This window comes from Argopecten irradians, chromosome 13 (genome assembly GCF_041381155.1).
Source record: "Argopecten irradians isolate NY chromosome 13, Ai_NY, whole genome shotgun sequence".
Taxonomy (NCBI): Eukaryota; Metazoa; Mollusca; class Bivalvia; order Pectinida; family Pectinidae; genus Argopecten; species Argopecten irradians.
The window spans coordinates 32,825,719-32,848,257 of record NC_091146.1 but is presented as its reverse complement, the minus strand read 5'-3'; the positions used below and the strand labels follow the sequence as shown (position 1 = coordinate 32,848,257).

General features: G+C 34.3%; 1 protein-coding gene across 7 annotated transcripts in view; it reads right to left on the bottom strand.

Moving 5' to 3' along the window:
• The window catches only part of LOC138305559 (glycine receptor subunit alpha-4-like), a 38,693-nt gene extending 27,360 nt beyond the window's left edge, over positions 1 to 11,333 (bottom strand). For 2 of the 7 annotated variants that reach the window (XM_069245853.1, XM_069245856.1), the window contains exons 1-3: positions 11,087 to 11,332; positions 7,828 to 7,902; positions 1,036 to 1,115 (exon numbers count right to left, since the gene is read on the bottom strand). Coding sequence is in view for 2 of the 7 variants with exons in the window: in XM_069245851.1 (XP_069101952.1) it covers positions 648 to 699 (52 nt within the window). In the remaining 5 variants the exon portion in view is untranslated. Of the gene's footprint in view, positions 1 to 647; positions 709 to 1,035; positions 1,116 to 7,827; positions 7,903 to 11,086 lie in introns of all 7 variants that reach the window. The other 5 variants (XM_069245854.1, XM_069245858.1, XM_069245851.1 and 2 more) reach the window with 4 other exon arrangements.
• Positions 11,334 to 22,539: the final 11,206 nt, after the last annotated feature.

Below are 22,539 nucleotides of genomic sequence, written 5' to 3'. Positions count from 1 at the left end.
GCCAACTTAAAGGGATAAATCATTGTTGTTTGTTTACAATAACAGAATGCAACAAATTGCGCTCTAAAATCATTAAGTATGATTCGGTCTATTGGGACTTTTGAAATTACAAAAAAAAAAGAAAAAAAAAAGAACTCAATTGTCTCTCTTAAGATGGTTATCAATACCCAGCACATATAACCTATATAGTAAGTCAGGAGCCAATGCTCATTGTAACTGATAAAAGCAATTTGCACCATACATTTAACCTATGCTGACACAGAGTGAATGCATAGACAAGACAATAGTCCAGATGGCTATGGACTCTAGCTTTTGTACAATTCAAAATCGTTTACACTATACATTAACAATATCGTCAATTGTGTACATACGATCTGGGGCGGTAACGGAATAAAATATTAAAAGAATATATCGATATCAGGTACTATAGTATTCCGTCAGTAAACATTTGTCTTTGAAAACATTGTGTTGAACTAGTATATGTGTATATTGCAATTGGTGAGCTGTGCTTTTCTATGTCCGTATATATAAATTAATTTGCCAAAATAAATCAAAAACTTTTTTATAAGTAAGCCCTTAAAGCGAGTTACTATTATTTCTGTAAATAAAGCACTGGTTTTGTTATGATTGCAAACATTTATACTTACCAAGCAACCCATTCGGAAGCAAGTGACAGCAAATTTTCAAACGGTAGTACATTTTCGAAAACTAATAACCAATGACAAAATAGGTAGTGTTAAGCTTTAGACAAATTAACAAGCAGACAACAACAATATAACAACAGCATAAAAACACAATTGTACTACACATAAGCTTGTGTAATTTACGTATAGGAGTCATTATAACGGAACGATAAAAATACTATTGTATAGAGCATAGCTAACGCACAATCGTACTACTCGTAGACATTTACGTATAACTGAACAAAACAAAAAACACTGAATAGAGCCCAACAAAAGCACAATAGTACTACACACGAGCCGTTATAATTACCATGAGTCATTATAACTGAACGATCCTAAAAGTCCATCTTACCTGGAACCGGTTTTAAGAGATATAACCTCCTCCTCTGCTACCAAAACTGTAATGTTCCTAACCAAAAAGGCTGTAGTTTCCTTAAATATAAAAACCATACGTTTCTTTTCTTAAAAACATTCAATGGGTAAGAATTGTCAACTTTTATGGTCAAATTAAAAATACAAACTTAGTTATTTCGATTAAATGTAGACAAAGAATAATATATACTATAATTACAAATTTGTACTTTTAAATTACATTAACTTTTAATAATGTCAAAATAAATCATGATCGTAGATAAGATAAGCAAAACATTTAATGACAAAATAGAGAAGAACACATGACATTAATTTAAACTTTGTATAATTATATCTATACAACACAACACTGATTGAATACAAGATTAAATAGTACTGTTGTTTAATGAGGAATGCCTTAAAACTAACATTCCATACATTATACACTTACCTTTATAAATTGTTTGTTACAGAGAAACATTTCGTTAAATTAAGAAGCAGTACACTTCGTTTTCGGACAGACACAGTCTATATGGTCGTGGAGTACACATATACTTATAATAGTGGGGTAACTATGAGGGTACCATCTGTTTTGTCCAGCCTTGTGGATATTGAATTAGTTTGATTATTTGTTTTGTTTTTGTTTAGTTTGTTTGTTTGTTTAAGTTTAAATGACAACAATGATAAAATGTGTGAAACATATTAATTAAAAAGCAGGCTAGCAGGTTCTGAAAAGAAAACCGACATTCGATATATATATATATATATATATATATATATGAGCTGTACATTATTCATCATCTTCAGATATCATATTTAAAAACCAAAACTGTTACAGCTATGAGATCTTCTGTTTTAAAAGTTATTGCTTTGGATTTGATATAGAAAAAATTCACTTATCCTTTTGTAAGAAGATCCTAAATGTTAAGAGATCTAACGTTTGATATGATTTTCATCTTCATCGAAAAAACAAAATGGCCGCTATGACGTCATATCTTAAAATTTAAAAATGCTTATAATTTACTAACAGTTCTTTTCACAGATTTCATCCAATAATATTTTTTGCAGATAATCTTAAGCGTAAACTTTTTCTCTCTACATTTTATTACAAAAAATGGCAACTTCTGGTTTTCGGTAAGGGTCAAATGTTAAAGGTACTGTTTTTAACAATTAACTTGAAAACTTTTCTCCTGAAGTTCTGTAAGGTCGAGGATCTTCATATTTCATATATAAGATGTCCAGGGGATGGGCTATAAAGTCAGATACTAGGATTGACCTTGACCCATATTCAAGTTCACAGGAGTCAAATACACAAATCATAAAGAAATTTTTTAAATGGTCATAACTAACTTATCGTTGGTTTTACAGCGTCCATGCAAATACATGTATGTTATTTGAAGATAATCTACAGGGCAATGTTTTTCTAATAATAACTTGTTATAACAAGAGATCCCAGAGGGATCTTGGCGCCCAACATTGAGTGAACTTTATTGGATCTTTGTAAGACTGATCTTTCCTCTGCTTTTCCTTCTTTCCCTGTTTCCTCCACCTGTCGGCCATGCTGTTTTCCGAATGGTCCCAAAATGCAATATGCATAACTAGGGACCAAGGGGAACCTACACATGAAATTTCAGAAAGATCCCTTTAGTACTTTCTGAGAAATAACGATAAGAAACTTCAAATGACAAAGTCCAAAATGGCCGCCTGTCGGCCATGTTGTTTTCCGATTGGTCCCAAAATGCAATATGCAAAACTAGGGACTAAGGGGAACCTACACATGAAATTTGAGAAAGATCCCTTCAGTACTTTCTGAGAAATAGCGATAACAAGGATTGTTTACGGACGGACGGACGGACGGACGGACAACGGACCACGGACGCAGGGCGATTTGAACAGCCCACCATCAAATGTCAACTTCCGGTTTGAAGTTCGGGTCAAATTTGAAGTCGTAGTCTCCATTTTATTTCATATTTGTTTTTGAGACAGAGGTTAATCTGCTTGTTCAAATCTTTAAATGACTCAACAATAACCAAAATGACAAGAGTCTTCATACGTTCAAGGTCACAGGGGTCCAGAGTTTAAATATACATACCGGGGTATATATACTTAACAACACCGCAAGTCAGATGACGTTAAGGCGCATTCGATCTCGTTATCATTTGCTCGAACGAATTCTCTTCGGCTGATCAAACATCATGCAGATCTTCACTAAAACACTTTTATTCAGGGCTGAAAGTCAAGGTCATTTATTGGTTACAACTTCAAAACCCATGCATTACCTAGTTCTTAACTTACCTGGCAATGACCGTATTATAAACTAAATATAGTGAAAAGCCCGCCATATTGTCTATGACAATTTCTAGTTATATATCTATCTATATTTATATTTAAATTTTGAAACCTTGCTACGTTTATTTGACACGTATGTTTCTAGCAATGTGCATTATGCTTGCGAGGTGTGGGGATCATCGAAAGGGTGTAATATAGAAAAAAATCACTTATCATTTTGTAAAAAGATCCTAAAAGTTAAGATATCCACTTGTAACGCCATGGTATATTTTGAATTAGGCCGGTATCCATTATGATATTTAAGGAAGTATAGAATGATAACGTATTGGCTTAAATTAATGGTCTCAAATAACTGTATTTTGAATTCCGCTCTTTTATATTTAAGTAATAGCAACACTGGTAATTGTTTCAATTGGATAAACCATGTTAAACATTTTCTTTTTTCTATCGGTTTTGGTAATGTATGGAATCATCACTATCTGTATAACCATATACATATAATATGTTTGATAAAGCAACGACTATTTGACCAAAGTCAGCAACATTTGAGAGGCTTATTGGATTCCTCATCAAAATGTATATTATATAAGCATATTGTGAATCATTTTACTATACAATACTATTTGACCAAATATATACCTCCTAAATTCCGAATTGTTTTATCTAAATTTCGTCTATCTGCTCATAATTTGGCCATCGAAACGGGCAGATATACCGATACTGCTAGAGAAAATAAAGAATGTGCCCTGGTTGCAATTTGACCAAAGTCAGCAACATTTGAGATTCAATTATTATGTTGCGAAAATATACTTGATCTACGTAAATTAGCCAAATTTATATTTGAGGCCATGAAAATACGATCCCGCCTCCAATAATTTCAGTATAGCTATTTTAGTGCTGTATACTTAACCTGTAAGTTATGTAGCCTTTATATATACACATCTTGATTTCAATGTATAGTACAGTTGTAACTTGTCTATGATATTGTACTAATTACTATATGATTGAATATATATGTAGATGTGCGTATTTTGCACAATTCCAATAAGTTGTAAACTTAAGGAAAAATAAAAGAATTGAATTGAAGAACTGAAGGTGTAATTTTAGTACATTTAACTCCATATTGTAACTCTAGGTGCAATATATAATTCTAAGTATTATATATTGGTTATTCTGTTTACATTGTGTGTATTTAATTCATATGATTACTTGTTTTGGAAAATACGCACCGTTTTAGTATTTTGTCAAATGTATTCTTTAGAATTTGTTTTATTGTGTAAATGTATATGTTTGTTTATAACCGATAGGCCTGATTGGCCTAAGGTAATAAAAGAATTGAATTGAATTTGATGAATGAAAAATCGAGTCCCACCCCACCAACCGACAGCTTTAAGCGCTATCGGTTGGTTTTGGTCGAGATTTTACGGGTAGAGCCGACTACGGTTCAGAGATAATGAGCTAGGCGGTCACGTGGTCTTGTGATGTCACAGTAGTCCGCGGCTACACAAGGTAAGCCTAGTACTATACATCTATACAGCACATATACGTGCACGTTAGATCTACAATTTGAGTTTTTCGAGTAAATGGTTATTCTAGCTTAATGATGTAGATATTTTCAGTTTCAAAACATTCCATTTACACCATTTCAAACATTCAAACAAGCATATATCTAACTTTAGATTAGATAATCATTCAAATTTAATAGCGATATCATAATGATGCTCGGATCAGTCTGGACCAAACGACCTTGGTCTGGACTAAGATTCAGATAGCATATAATGTAAATTTCTGTGTAATAAAAAAAAAGTATAATGTAACACTATCTGTTTACGAGTAAAATCACAAAAATAAGCATATATCTAGAATGCGTGTTTTTATTTCAAACTTCTGCCATAACGATGCAAACACGGCACAGTTTTTTAGTAAAAAATAAAATGTGGACGAGTATTAGTTATGTGATATTGGAGTAACAGTACCGATCTTATACAAAAAATAATATGTATATCTATAGTGTTGCCTTTGAAACTTTATCCATAACGTATACTGAAAAGCAGAAATTACATCAATGATATTTCTGATATATGTTTTTAAATTACAGTATAAGTGTGGATTTAAATTAATTATTTCAAAATTATACTAAATCCTTAAAATAGTCTATTCATTGTCGATCCTTTTGTATACCATACCGAGATTTAAATAGTGTGATATATGAACATACTTGGTGATATTTAAATAAGCGTATTTAGTGTGGTAATGCTGTAACCCTTCTTGCATGACTATACATGTAGATTCGAAACGGTGAAAATACATGCTTCGAATTTTTACTAATACCTTAGAAATTACGGAAGATTGCTATATGCCACGATTTCGTTATTACAGTACTTGACTGGAATAATTTTTAAGGCTAAATCTTTAGTTGAAATAGTTCTTAGAACCATTTTTGTTTCTGAATAAGTTAACTTCCATTATTGTTTTACCTGTGTACGACATATAATTATTTATGTGTAATATATATTCCTAGGTATGATCAGGGATATTTGAATTCCATTTGCTTTTATATCTTCATTTTAAAAATGGAGGTGACAATAAAAAAAACCTAGAGTATTGATGCACGGGGTTTCCATAATTCAAATCACAATCCAATTAACCGATGTCCTAAACTGATTGACAGTAAGACAATACCAAATACCCGATTTAGTCCACCGCATAGCAAATTGCTCGCGGCCAGGTAAGAACGGGGTGTTCTCTGAACGCCAACATATTTATCAACAATAGGTAGGTGTTGTTTTAGGAAACAACAGAAAGGCAATTATATACTGTTTCATATAAGGTCTTTATTTTCACCTGTAAAGTTATCTGAGATTTACCTGCATTTCACTATCAAAGGTAACATTGGTGGGTTTTGGATAGTAATAATAAACCATGGTTTACGGCTAATTGTAAAACACTTCGTAAAGAATTTCATACTGCCAAACAAAATTACAGTAGATTAAAAAATGATGAGAATAAAAGTGAACTAAAAAGAAGAAGTCGTAATTATAGAAAGGCAGTAAATAACGCATACAAAAAATATACATTTAATACGGAAAAGAAATTAAGAGATTCTGTGAAAAATAGTCCAAAGTTTTTATGGGATATGCTGAATAAGGTATCAGGACAATCAAAAACGCGTCATAGTAAAATACCAATCACTGAACTTTACAATTACTTTCAACATTTGAACTCTGCTAATTATGAAGATGATGATATCGATATTACTTTTCCGGATAATGAGGATAATTTATCTGAAGATCTTAATGCAGAAATAACTGCAGAGAAAATAGTAAACGCTATAAAAAAACCTGAAAAATAATAAAGCTAGTGGTATTGACGAAATACAAAATGAATACATAAAAAGTACTATAAATATATTTTTGGCTCTAAATACAGATCTATTCAATATAATCCTTAATACCGGAAGTGTACTCTGTGAGTGGACTGTAGGAATAATTAAACCAATATATAAAAATAAAGGAGACCCTAGGGACCCAGATAATTATAGAGCGATTACACTAGTATCTTGTTTGGGAAAGGTATTTACTTCTATAGTCAATGATAGATTGACTAAATTGGCTGATAAAATCAATCTTGTATCACCTGCTCAAGCGGGGTTCCGTAAAAGGTACTCTACCACAGAAAATATTTTTATTCTGCACTCTTTAATTTCTTTATATTTCGCGAAGGGAAAAAAACTATATTGCTCCTTTATTGACTAAAGGCGTTTGATACTGTGTGGAGAGCGGGACTGTGGAGAAAACTACATTATAATAGATAAGTGGGAAAATGTTCAAGGTAATTTATAATCTGCATAAAAAAACTAAATCCTGTGTAATTAATGGCAATGATAAGTCTGAATTCTTCATGTGTGATGTCGGGTTAAAACAAGGGGAAAATTTGTCGCCATTTTTGTTTTCCCTGTATCTCAATGATTTAGAAAATTTTCTTGACCAGCGTAATGTCCCATCCTTGAAAGAAGTAAATGTACTAAGTGAACAAAACCTGGATTTGTATGTAAAACTGTTTGTTATATTATATGCTGATGACACCGTACTTATGGCTGAAACACCCGGTGGTCTTCAGAAAGCATTAAATGAATTTAAAAACTATTGTGATGAATGGAAACTTTCAGTTAACACACAAAAAACAAAAGTATTAATATTTGAAAAAAGAAAAAGCCGAAGAAACGTTAATTTCTTGTTCAATAATGCGATTTTAGATATACAGGACTCCTATACATATCTTGGATTGATATTAAATTTTAATGGTGGTTTCGCAAAAGCCAAAAGTTAATTATACAAACAAGCAAGGAAAGCCATGTACGCATTGTACACAAAAATAAGAAATGTTTCAATACCGATAGATCTACAGTTAAAACTATTTGATGCACTTGTGATGCCAATTTTATTATATGCATGTGAAATCTGAGGTTTCGAAAATATTAAGAATATAGAAAAATTACACTTACAATTTTGTAAACGGATTTTAAATGTCCGTATTAGTACACCAAATTATATGGTATACGTTGACTTGGGCAGGTTCCCTTTAGAAATTGAAATAAAAACAAAAATGATTATGTTCTGGCATATACTCGTAACGGTGGAAACGAAATTATCTACTACAATGTATAAATTATTGTATAAGTTGCATCAGGACTCCGTTTTCAGTTCAAGGTGGTTATTATATGTTAGAGATATATTGAATAATACTGGGTTTAATGATATTTGGTCACTTCAACTATCTTGTACAGTGAATAGAAATTATCTTAAAACAATTATCAAACAAAAACTACAGGATCAATTTATTCAAAAATGGTATCATGAAATTGACAGTTCCTCGCGAGGACAAATGTATTCTTTATTTAAGTCTCAATTCAATTTTGAACCATACCTTTTGAAACTGAATCATAACCAACGTAAATATCTGTGTAACTTCTAATTAGAACTTCTAATTTAAAATTCCCTATAGAGACAGGCAGATGGAATAACATCCCTCTCTGTACAAATTGTGTTGGAGATGAGTACCACTATCTATATGTATGTAATCATGAATCTGTTGTAGCATTAAGAGCAATTTACATGCCAATTAAAAAAGCAAGATACTACACAATGATCCTGACCTCACACTCAATGGAATTAAAATTCCAGTAGTTGAACAAACTAAATTTCTGAATGAAAAGGCCGATAAAGCAGCTAAGACTGCTCTTCGCCTAGCGCAAACACATTTGAAACTACCTTACACCGACATCAAACGTTACATTCAGTCAGCCATTAAACACCATTGGCAACAAAGGTGGTCTACCGAAACAAACAATAAACTGTTTAAAATACAGCCTACATTTAATCCTAATCTGTCTAGTCGGAGAGTCCACAAAGAGGAAGTTGTTCTCTCTCGGCTCCGAATTGGACAAACATATTTTACACATTCCTATCTATTGATAGGGGAGGATCCTCCTACATGCCATGCATGCGATTCTCCTCTCACAGTGGAGCATATTTTTTGTATTTATTTTATATACGAGATAAGTACTATGATGTCTCCGACATGTACACTTTGTTTCATGTCGTGAGACATAATCGTATTTTCAATTATCTCAAAGAGATCGGCATTTTTAACAAAATTTGTTCGTTTTTTTATCGCATCTTACATTCATATCAATCGTTTCGTCAACATTGTGCATGAGTTTTCTCGTGTGTTTTAGCCAAAACTATTTTTATCCTATGTAACTCTTTTTATCAAATCAACATTTACAATTTTGTTTTAGTTTTTACTTGCCTTTTTCTTATCCTGATCTTTAAGATACAGTTTATATCCTAATACTAATGCCTGCCTTGTAGTTTGGCCCTAAATGACCTTAGTTGTCGATGGGCCGTAAAACTCAAACAAACAAACAAACAAAAATAATGGCTGCCGTGAGGCCCGCCTCGCGGTAAGTTTACCTCTGTTTGTTTCTTTATCAATCAACGTCTTAAATATCAATGCCGTCTAAAGTACTTTTAATTCACTTCAGAGTTATCGGCTGTTAATGGATTTCTTACAGAATGTGCCGTTTTTTCAAACATTCAAGGACAAACATCGTACGCTCGTAGATATAACGCTGTTATCGTTAGACCTTACGTGGAAATGCAGCAAATTGCCTCTAAATTCTTAAATAGCCGATGGAACCGTTTGCGGCGTACGAACATTCCTCTCCAATAAACGGGTCGTTATTTTATGACTGTTTATTCTATAAACTTAAGACTTCGTTGGTAATTTTGCTTGGGTTCCGATGAACAGGTGACTGGGTCAAATGTCTCCCGTGCAGTCACAAACTTTATAAACTTGTGACAACTTCCTCTCGTAACATCAGGTTTTTTTTACTTATCTCATGAAATAAGATAAAAGATAATCATTTAGTTTATAATGAAGATCAAGTATTTCACGACGAAGCTTACCGTCCGTCAGTACCCCGTTAGCATAAGATCTTCCACATACGTTTTTCTTATCAGGCGCAGCCATATGCCTAAACTCCGCCCACTCGTTCTATCGCCTGACGTCGGGTAGCTATATATGCTATCTAAACTCCGCCCCTCCAGACAATTGACAGAACCACTCGACCAGTTGATAATACTGTCGCTCAACATACCGAGGTATTACATCATTTATTTTGTCAACGGTTAGACCGACACGACAGTAATGGAATAAATGACACAAAAGGGGACCAACTTTATCTTTTCATAAAGACTACAAAATGCACACACGAGCCTGCAAATAGTACTGCGTGGACAGCAATATGATGTAAGCACGCTTACAATTGTGTTGGTATTAGGATATGAAACACTGCATGGTTCCTATGCATGGACATAAGCTAAGGATGACGCAATATTTCAGTGTATCCTGAATATGCGTATTAGCTAGTTCATAGCTGCAATAGACTTTTAGACAGAAAATTGTGTCGTCTTTAGAGCTACAATTGGTGCCTATTACTGCTAATGGAGCAAAGTAATGATTATGCAAACCGTTATACATGTAAAACGTTGATTTGCATTTTATCTTGCTTGTTCGATATCGCTTACTTACTAGGCAATAAAACTGAACCACATAGATTATCAAATTCCCACCGAGGCATTATTTTTTTACGTAATACATATGAAGGTCTTTCTGGAGGGGATTTTTACGGTAAGTCCAGAAATTGTGAATATGACGTCGTGTGAGCGGTACGGTAGATATTAAGAATGGTAGTTATGTTTGTTTTGGACAAAAATAATATGTACATTTAAATGCATGTGTACGCATAAAACAACTGAAAACCTACAAAAAAAGTATAGAAAACTGTGCCCGAGTGATTTTCGGAGTCAGTGCTTCACTACGACACATAGGGACCAATTCCTACCCGGCCGAAATTTTAAGGTATAGCAGGCCGGGTACGTATATTCGTTCTAGCTAGTTCATAGCATGGAGACTTATTATAAAATTACTATATGCTTCAAACCAGCCGACTTAAAAACTCAAGATTTTTTTTAGAATAAGTAAATATGAACAACTTTCGTTAAAAATTAATGCTATGGACACTTTGTATATAATATGCAGTTGCTGTGGTACTCTCGAAATGGTATTTTTATTATTATGGTTTTTTTTTACATTTTAAAATTACCATTCCTTATTGTGGGTCGTGCCTGTATATCTGTATAAGAAGCAAGTTAATGTGGCGAGGATATCAAACAGTAACAGCTACACAATACACTTACCTTTGTTGTGATTCAGAGATAACGCCAAGTGAGCGAGCTGTCTGCTGTGAAGGTCTACCAACAGGTGTGTGATCTGGGGCTCTGTGTAGTTTTTGTCACTATTAGTAACGTAACACATCCAACAATGCCATAACATTCGTCGTTTTCTGATTGGTCAGGAACCAAAATCACGCTTAAAAATTAGCTTGTCTATATAACCCTAGTTAAGGTCGGTCTGAAGACAATATTGAAAATACCAGCTTTCCCGTGTAATTAAATGATTGTCCAGAAACATATACAACAATAATTCTACTTTCGGTTTCGAATTCACGTGGAACAATAGATACAACAATAATTCTACTTTCGGTTTCGAATTCACGTGGAACAATAGATATGCAGATGAGTTCTATAGGTATAATGAACAATATGCTTTAAAGATCAGAAATACATGATTTACAATGTCACCTTTTCGGTGGTGTACTATCAAATGTGAGACACGTGATGACATTGTAATATATAAATTACACAAGCCCAGAGATTTGCAAAATGTTTTGATGCATTATAAAAATGAAATACGCTTGAATTGAAATACATATGTATATGGACTGAATGTCTAACGTCTTTTTTCACATGAGTTAATTTCGTGGTTTTGTGTCCAACTTCTTTTTTCACGGGAAGTAAATTTCGCGATTGAACAGTCACGTGGTCAGTTATTTGTCACGTGTAATTACCCGCGAATTTTAATTGCATGTTCGTCTGGGTAATCAAATCTTCCGTATATCAACAAACCAGAAAGAAATAAAATGTACCAATTTTATCAACACAAATATATAATATTTTGTCTTACTTGTACAACAAGGTGTCAATTCGTTATTTATCTATCGTGATACGGGAGATTTCTAACAGCCGGTCGCTGGGTGATGGCCGACACAATAGGGACCTATTTTCGTCAGAGGGACTGTTTGGCTTATTACGAAAATTGAGGTAATTCCAAATAAATGTTGAGCAGCAGGCGCTTGTGAGATCGTGTTTAAACTGAAAATTTCTTGTTGTTACATCGATTTTAAGTCTTTAAACCTCTTGGTCATGGAAAGTGGCAAACACCTCTGTTTACATAGAATAACGTTATGTTTTCAACAGTACCGCACCAAAAATTTCGGGTAAGTTGAATCGACAAAATATTTTGTAATAACCCAAAATCTGGGCTATGAATCACATGATCAGACACGTGACTTCCGATACTTTGTTGACATACTGCTGATCAGTGCACGTGGACAGTCAAACGCTGATGGTAGTGTTTTAAATTTTGATATAAAATGGACTTAAGAAAATACCTTCATATTGGAGTATATTGCTACATCGTTTTTATAAAATCACTTGGTTATAGCACACAATCTTTTTAAGCATGACCCTGACGAATTAAGGGCACTTGACCATATATATATCAAGGCTAACACTGAACACACAGAAATACTTATGCAATATTAAAGGATTTGTGCAGTCAATAATGATAATTTCAGTTTATGCTGGAAATGGCTTTATTAGCACGTGTAAGAACCTCTCCGTGCCGCAGGCGACCGGAATAACCTGTAAGCCGGCGATATCGAGGTCAAATTTTCTGACCACCCGATTATGCATATTTTCTAGCTCTAAACCGTGTGACGTCATAATAGTCCGTGGCTTGTAGCTGTATTATAACTGATGTGCTATCACTTACATCGACGGTCACAGGAAAAGCCGATGAACGATTTTTTATGATTACTTTTGAGTGAAGTTAATCGTACAATAACTTTGGCTCGAATGTAAATAACTTAAAGAGTGAAATTCGATGTTTCAAATACTCTAATTTATGCTCTAATAGCAGGTATCTTCGTGTAATTATGAAAGAAAATCCGCACAGAAAAAAAGTTTCGGATTTTTTTTGTCGAGTAGTTCAGCAAAGAATAAGCTTTAAATAGATAATATTTTCCTGTAGTCTGTATCTTTGATTCATTGTGAATTGCAAAGTTTGTGACTGTAAAATGAAATTTTACGTAACAAGTAAAGAAATCCTTGATTTAAGCATCGAGGATATGATGCTTGACGTACGAACACACCGATGATTGATCATTACAAACATTGTGTTGTGTGTTGCTAACCGAATAAATTGAGATACATTTATTACAATACCGTATTACGTTTCAACATGTGGTAGAAAGAATTTATGTTTGATATTATAAAAGATCAAAATATTGAAATATTAAGCAAAACAAACTATTTTAGACAGTACGGTCGCTTTCAATTTTTAATCAATATACGAATAGAAACACCGATATGGTATCAATTCAATTCTTTACTTTCCTTAAGTTTACAACTTATTGGAATTGTGCAAAATGCGCACATCTACATATATATTCAATCACATAGTAATTAGTACAATATCATAGACAAGTTACAACTGTACTATACATTGAAATTAAGATGTGTATATATAAAGGCTACATAACTTACAGGTTAAGTATACAGCACTAAAATAACTATACTGATATTATTGGAGGCGAGATCGTATTTTCATGACCTCAAATATAAATTTTGCTAATTACGTAGATCACTTATATTTTCGCAACATAATAATTGTATCAACTTGTACATAGATGGTTTACGCCATTAAAAAGGTTTTACATATTTTTTTCTTTAATCATGATAATTAATACATATTAAAATAAAATGATATTCGTATTCCACATCTAAATTGCAACCAGGGCATAATCTTTGTTCTCTAGCAGTATCGGTATATCTGCCCGTTTCGATGGCCAAATTATGAGCAGATTGACGAAATTTAGATAAAACAATTCGGAATTTAGGAGGTATATATTTGGTCAAATAGTCGTGTATAGTAAAATGATTCACAATATGCTTATATAATATACATTTTGATGAGGAATCCAATAAGCCTCTCAAATGTTGCTGACTTTGGTCAAATAGTCGTTGCTTTATCAAACATAATATATGTTTATGGTTATACAGATAGTGATGATTCCATACATTACCAAAACCAATAGAAAAAAGACAATGTTTAACATGGTTTATCCAATTGAAACAATTACCAGTGTTGCTATTACTTGAATATAAAACAGTGGAATTCAAAATACAGTTATTTGATACCATTAATTTAAGCCAATACGTTATCATTCTATACTTCCTTAAATATTATAATGGATACCGGCCTAATTCAAAATATACCATGGCGTTACAAGTTGATATCTTAACTTTTAGGATCTTCTTACAAAATGATAAGTGATTTTTTTTTCTATATCACACCCTTTCGATGATCCCACACCTCGCAAGCATAATGCAAATTGCTAGAAACATACGAGTCAAATAAAGGTAGCAAGGTTTCAAAATTTAAATATAAATATAGATAGAAATTGTCATAGACAATATGGCGGGCTTTTCACTATATTTAGTTTACAATACGGTCATTGCCAGGTAAGTTAAGAACTAGGTAATGCATGGGTTTTGAAATTGTAACCAATAAATGACCTTGACTTTCAGCCCTGAATAAAAGTGTTTTAGTGAAGATCTGCATGAAGTTTGATCAGCCGAAGAGAATTCGTTCGAGCAAATGATAACGAGATCGAATGCGCCTTAACGTCATCTGACTTGCGGTGTTGTTAAGTATATATACCCCGGTATGTATATTTAAACTCTGGACCCCTGTGACCTTGAACGTATGAAGCTCTTGTAATTTTGGTTATTGTTGAGTCATTTAAAGATTTGAACAAGCAGATTAACCTCTGTCTCAAGAACAAATATGAAATAAAATGGAGACTACGGCTTCAAATTTGACCCGTACTTCAAACCGGAAGTTGACATTTGATGGTGGGCTGTTCAAATCGCCCTGCGTCCGTGGTCCGTTGTCCGTCCGTCCGTCCGTCCGTCCGTAAACAATCCTTGTTATCGCTATTTCTCAGAAAGTACTGAAGGGATCTTTCTCAAATTTCATGTGTAGGTTCCCCTTGGTCCCTAGTTTTGCATATTGCATTTTGGGACCGATCGGAAAACAACATGGCCGACAGGCGGCCATCTTGGATTTTGTCATTTGAAGTTTCTTATCGCTATTTCTCAGAAAGTACTAAAGGGATCTTTCTGAAATTTCATGTGTAGGTTCCCCTTGGTCCCTAGTTATGCATATTGCATTTTGGGACCAATCGGAAAAACAACATGGCCGACAGGTGGAGGAAACAGGGAAAGAAGGAAAAGCAGAGGAAAGATCAGTCTTACAAAGATCCAATAAAGTTCACTCAATGTTGGGCGCCAAGATCCCTCTGGGATCTCTTGTTATAACAAGTTATTATTAGAAAAACATTGCCCTGTAGATTATCTTCAAATAACATACATGTATTTGCATGGACGCTGTAAAACCAACGATAAGTTAGTTATGACCATTTAAACAATTTATTTATGATATGTGTATTTGACCCCTGTGAACTTGAATATGGGTCAAGGCCATTTCTAGTATCTGACTTTATAGCCCATCCCCTGGACATCTTATATATGAAATATGAAGATCCTAGACCTTACAGAACTTCAGGAGAAAAGTTTTCAAGTTTGTTGTTAAAAACAACATTTGACCCTTACCGAAAACCGGAAGTTGCCATTTTTTGTAATAACATGTAGAGAGAAAAAGTTCACGCTTAAGATTATCTGCAAAAAATATTATTGGATGAAATCTGTGAAAATAACTGTTAGTGAATTATAAGCATTTTTAAATTTTAAGATATGACGTCATAGCGGCCATTTTGTTTTTTCGATGAAGATGAAAATCATATCAAACGTTAGAGAACATTAGAGGAGTGTTTTCTATAGCAATTGCAGACTATATTAGTCATTCAGTTAGACAATATATACTGTTAAACATTTTGGCGGGAATTTACCAAAGATCAAAGGATTGTTCAAAATGACATACAGCATTAACCGGAAGTGCTATCGAAAAATAAAAGATACCAAATTCACCAGAATGACATTCTGCATCGATATGTAAAACGAAATTTCACAAAATCAAAAAAAAAAAAAAAAAATTCGTGAACTTTGACCTCATAGCGAACTTTTTTGTTTGACCTTTGACCTAATTGCTGTAATTGAATAAAAGTTAGTCTTTTATGCGATCTACATAAAACATCAAAAATATTTGCTGTATCTTAAATGGTTTTTGAGTTATGGCCGTTTTAAAATTTTTAGGTATGACGTCATGGCGGCCATCTTGGATTTTTGACCTACTTAAAAATGTTGCGGTCACCCCTTCAACTCATGCCATACAATATGACAATAAGGCCATTGGCATACCTCTTACTATTTTGAAGATCTTTTGGACACAAAAAAAGTGTAGAATAATTAACTTACATTATATATAATAATAATAATAATAAAATACTGTAAGAGATATCTTCATAATTCTAATTGTTCTGAAATCGGAACGATTTTTTAAGTGTTCCAGCAAAATTAATGTAGTGTAACTTACTTACTTTTGGAGAAAATCGTCTTTTTGTGTCCCTATTTCCCTGATACAAATATTCACTAGGAAGGTCTCTATCACTACGGTGTTTATTCACGTTGAAAACAAGCGTTCTGACGCCCTTCGCGGGTTAAGTTCATTTTACGAATTTAAAGTCAACAATAGAAGCGGAATAATATCAATAAACAATGCATTTTCAGCTCTAATATCGACATTAGTCGGGCACAAAACCCGATATCGGATAATAAGAATTCCCTGTAATAGTTGCAATAGGAAAATATCACGATGTCAGTAAATAAATGTTTAATTTCTTTCGTTTGATTCAATTTCTAAATTTGTTGACTTGATCCCGAACATTCCAGTGACGTCACTTTTAGTAGGAGAGAATGAAACGGCAGTCAGTCCCGCCAAACAGTGACGTCACAATCACTGGAATGACGTCGCTTACATAATTCCCACGGTTGTAAAAAGGAGTACACACTCATTCGGTTTAGTGAATGCATCTTTTCTTGATCATCAAAGAAGCGTTTCGCTTTGAGCGAAATCGTGTAAATAACACGCAATTTTGGTTTGCGTTTTGAATACCATCTTCTGTATGTATAATGAAAAAGTTGCAGGATAAACAGAATACCCGGTCACTAGATATCTATCTTACAATACAAGTTTTATTTTCATGTCGACAGGGAAAACAGAGATGACTCTGCAAAACCTCCTCATCTCATCTCATCGCAAAAACGATGGCAGCATCGATAGCAATTATAGCAAAATAAAAATGTCCAACGTTGGAAATACATTTGTATTGCAAGTACATTCATTATTTACATAAACCAGTAATTAGAATAATTTGCGAATCCCATACACCGCCTGCAAGGAGACGACCTTGGCCTATCGCTACCCACGATGCTCTCGATCGTGGTCTTATGTTATGTAACTTTCTATGGGATATTAAACCTAGATATATCTGTTTTCGACAGTTAAATTTCTATGAACATGTGTAAAACAAACAGTCTCAACTGCTATTCCGAGACCGTAAAATGCAACCTTGGTCACCTCAGCCAAAACACAAGGGCACGCAAATTATGACAGAAACGTTTACTAGTAATTTTATACATATGTCATTTAAAATTATTGGAGACCTTTTGGTATGCACGTGTATATCATGACGTTTCAAGTGGCTGCCCGTATTATTTTTTGTGAAAAATGAATTATATATACGTGTATTATATATATGTTATAAAATTCGGTTAGCTTTTTATTGTCATTATTGTTATATACACTGTATGTGATATTTAAACGAGAACACTTATTTTACATAAGAAGCCAATGATATATATAATGTAAGTATCGGTTAGCTTGTAATAATAATAATAATAATAATAAACAAGAGGCCCAGAGGGCCTGTATCGCTCACCTGGTTTTTGTTTTTGTTTTTTGTAATTATCACAAAGACTCGTACAATTAGAAAAATTAGTAAAATTGACTCCAAAATTTGTTTAATTTTGAAACACAACCATATAATGATGCTACAGACACCATACAAATATGCTATCCGATACAAAGGTTCAGAGAGAAAGTAATTTATATGAAAAAAATAGCCTAATTGACCTTAAGGCTCCAGGGAGTCAGCCCTATACTTTGTACAATTTTAAATCCCCATCTTATAAGGATGCTACTATTGCATTATGAGTGCTCTTCCATGCTGAGTTGCAGAGAAGAAGTCGTTTATATGATAACAGCAAAAATTGCTCCCTTTCAACCCCGCCCCTCAGCCCCCGGGGGGATCAGTCCCATCATTTGTACAATTTTGAATCCCCACCCTATAAGGATGCTACCATTGCATTATGAGTGCTCTCCCATGGTAAGTTGCAGAGCAGAAGTCGTTTAAATGGAAATAGCCAAATTGACCCCTTTTGACCCCACCCCTCAGGCCCCCGGGGGATCAGTCCCATCACTTGCACAATTTTGAATCCCCACCTTATAAGGATGCTACCATTGCATTACGAGTGTAACCCCATGTTTAGTTACAGAGAAGAAGTCGTTTATACGGAAATAGTCATACTGACCACTTTTGACCCCACCCCTCAGGCCCACGGGGGCTCAGCCCCATCATTTGTACAATTTTGAATTCCCACCCTATAAAGATGCTACAATTGCATTATGAATGCTATTGCATGCTTAGTTTCAGAGAAGAAGTCGTTTATATGGAAATAGCCAAATTGACCCCTTTTGACCCCGCCCCTCAGGCCCCCAGGGGGTCAGCCCCATCATTTGTACAATTTTGAATCCCCACCCTATAAAGATGCTACAATTGCATTATGAATGCTATTGCATGCTTAGTTTCAGAGAAGAAGTCGTTTATATGGAAATAGCCAAATTGACCCTTTTTGACCCCGCCCCTCAGGCCCCCAGGGGGTCAGCCCCATCATTTGTACAATTTTGAATCCCCACCCTATAAGGATGCTACCATTGCATTTTGGGTGCTATCCCATGCTTAGTTTCAGAGAAGAAGTCGTTTAAATGGAAATAGCCAAATTGACCCCTTTTGACCCTGCCCTCAGGCCCCCAGGGGGTCAGCCCCATCATTTGTACAATTTTGAATCCCCACCCTATAAGGATGCTAGCATTGCATTTTGGGTGCTATCCCATGCTTAGTTTCAGAGAAGAAGTCGTTTAAATGGAAATAGCCAAATTGACCCCTTTTGGCCCCATCCCTCAGGCCCCTGGGGGGTCAGATCCATCATTTGTACAATTTTCAGTTAGTAGCCCATAAGGATGCTACCAGTCAAATTTTGTTGAAATCCGACCAGCGGTTATGGAGAAGAAGTCGATTGTTGACGGACGGACGGACGGACGACGGACGCCGGACGCCAAGGTATGGCATAAGCTCACCTTGGTCCTTCGGACCAGGTGAGCTAAAAACAGAACAAAAACAATAGGTCTTTTCTGAAAAGCCCTAATAAACTAGAAATTGTCATAGACAATTTTGCGGGCTTTTCACTATATTTAGTTTACAATACCGTCATTGCCAGGTAAGTTAAGAACTAGGTAATGCATGGGTTTTGAAGTTGTAACCAATAAATGACCTTGACTTTCAGCCCTGAATAAAAGTGTTTTAGTGAAGATGTGCATGAAGTTTGATCAGCCGAAGAGAATTCGTTCGAGCAAATGATAACGAGATCGAATGCGCCTTAACGTCATCTGACTTGCGGTGTTGTTAAGTATATATACCCCGGTATGTATATTTAAACTCTGGACCCCTGTGACCTTGAACGTATGAATACTCTTGTCATTTTGGTTATTGTTGAGTCATTTAAAGATTTGAACAAGCAGATTAACCTCTGTCTCAAGAACAAATATGAAATAAAATGGAGACTACGGCTTCAAATTTGACCCATCCTTCAAACCGGAAGTTGACATTTTTCAGCCCACCATCATCAGATGGTGGGCTGTTCAAATCGCCCTGCGTCCGTGGTCCGTCCGTCCGTCCGTCCGTAAACAATCCTTGTTATCGCTATTTCTCAGAAAGTACTAAAGGGATCTTTCTCAAATTTCATGTGTAGGTTCCCCTTGGTCCCTAGTTATGCATAATGCATTTTGGGACCAATCGGAAAACAACATAGCCGACAGGTGGAGGAAACAGGGAAAGAAGGAAAAGCAGAGGAAAGATCAGTCTTACAAAGATCCAATAAAGTTCACTCAATGTTGGGCGCCAAGATCCCTCTGAGATCTCTTGTTATAACAAGTTATTATAATTGTCCCAACATATTACCACTGGCCCTAGACCTCTAAGTCGTGAGTTCGAAACGCATGTGGCGCAGTTGTCAGGCACCGACAGTAAGTCAATGGTTTCCCCGCCGTATATTGAAGTATAACAAACATATTATCATCTCACAGCCATCTTTCATATTCTAATCAACTTTAAGTACATAAGGTTTCTTATAGTCATTCATAATAATGTTAAACTTGTAATGTAATCTATTTCATAAACGTAGTGAAAATTGACCCTAATTTTTTGGATGGTTCCCATGGCAACTACAGCTGCTAATTTAGAAAACGCTCATTACAGTTGAAACAGGGATGTACTAAATATGTCAAATACATCAATTTAATCACTCAATAACGGTTTTGAAAATTTGACAGATTTTCGGGGCCATATGTGAACCATACATATTCCTTTTGTTTGCAAACTGTGTGAATCTGCAAAGTGTATTCTCACAAAAGTTGATAACTAAATTTATTTCCCAACACGATGAAATTTGAAAATAGTGACATCAATGCTTAAATACAGTGTAATTAATTTTCCAGACTATTTGATAAAATAGAATACGTTTACATATAAAATTCCATTGATTTTCCAAGGCATATATTTCTAAATCAATACACAATGCCAATGTTTCTATTGTGACATCACTATAACATCAGATTTTTTGCGCCATTCTCAAGATTTTTTTCCCATTGTGCTATGGAAAAAAAGTCTGCCCATCAGAAAGCAAGATTTACTATGAAGACAAAGAAAACTTATTATTTTCCTTGATTTTGAATTGTCCACTTAATAAGAGAAATGTTATTGCAAGTGAAATCAGATTGGTTCACAACAGTCACGATCGACACACAACAAAAAAAATCAACAAAATCATGATTTAGTTCACATTTTTAATTGCCTTCATCTTCAATAAACAATTTGATAATGATGATTTTACTATAAATGAATACTGCTCATGAGTGCAAAGATGATCAAGATTTAAAAAAGAAAATGAGTCCTTTCTTTACAATCAATCAGCATAAATACATGATTTCAGAAACGATGACAATTCTCGCATATCTGTCCAAATCCTCCAAACATTTCGACAGTGACGAGTATAATTATGAAGACTCGATTTAAAATGTCCTTTTTTAAAACCTTTCTATTGAAAATGTCCAGTTTTCACAACAAATGTAAGCTTTATGAAACACGTTTTCACAACAGCTGTCTGTTCTCATGGGAAAAAAAGTTTTGTTTTCATAACAACTTGTCTTTCATGAAAATTTGGTTCTGTTTTCACAACAGCTGTATCCGTAACGTTTTCAGTTCAACACGTCACAAATCAGACGCGTTGATTCACTTATATGTCCACCATCACAAAGCTACATCATCCTGTACTGAAGTGCTCTCTAGAAAATCCACCATTCACAATAAAATGTTGAGATAAGATGCATAAATACTGTTGAAACACAAATTTTCATGATCGTCTATATTGGAAATTTTCGTTCAAATACAATGATTGCTGTACTTCCGTAACACAAACTTTTATGACCGTCTACACAACGAAAATTTTTCGTCCAAATACGATGACTTTTTAGTGCTGTAACACCAAATTTTATAACCGTCTACACAACGAAACTTTTCGTACAAATACAATGATTGTTGTTGTGTCAAAGCTTTGTTGGTACGACTCTAGTCATGGTAACATTTCAGTCTCAATAGAATCGTGTGTACATCCCACAAATAAAATGGGCAATACACGAGAAATAAATGGTAGAGTTATCTGCTCTTGATAATACGTTTTGGTTGTAATATCATTGGTTAATGTAAACATGGAATTTTTGTGAGAAGAAATTTTGCAATTAGAAATTTTACCTGTGGGCAAAATTTATTGATTAGGCCATACAAAAAAATATTTGTCTTTCCAGAAACCCGACCGACCCTATAAAATCAGTGCCTTCTCAAAAACTTTTAATCAGTTTTGTCCTCAAGCAAAAAAATAAAAACCTAAATTTTGTTTGGAATTTTTTAAATTCTGTAAATCTAAGACACCAAATGTCTCCTTGGAATCAAATCCATGGTTTATATAAGGTTGAATAAAGTCTACTTCAGTTTTTCACTACAAGAAATTGGGAAATTAAAAAAAAAAAAAAAAATCCCTATACCAACCCTTCATTTATAAAGGGGATTTTACCAGAAACAAGAATATTTTTTTATTTGGCCTTAGAAATTTGTGGT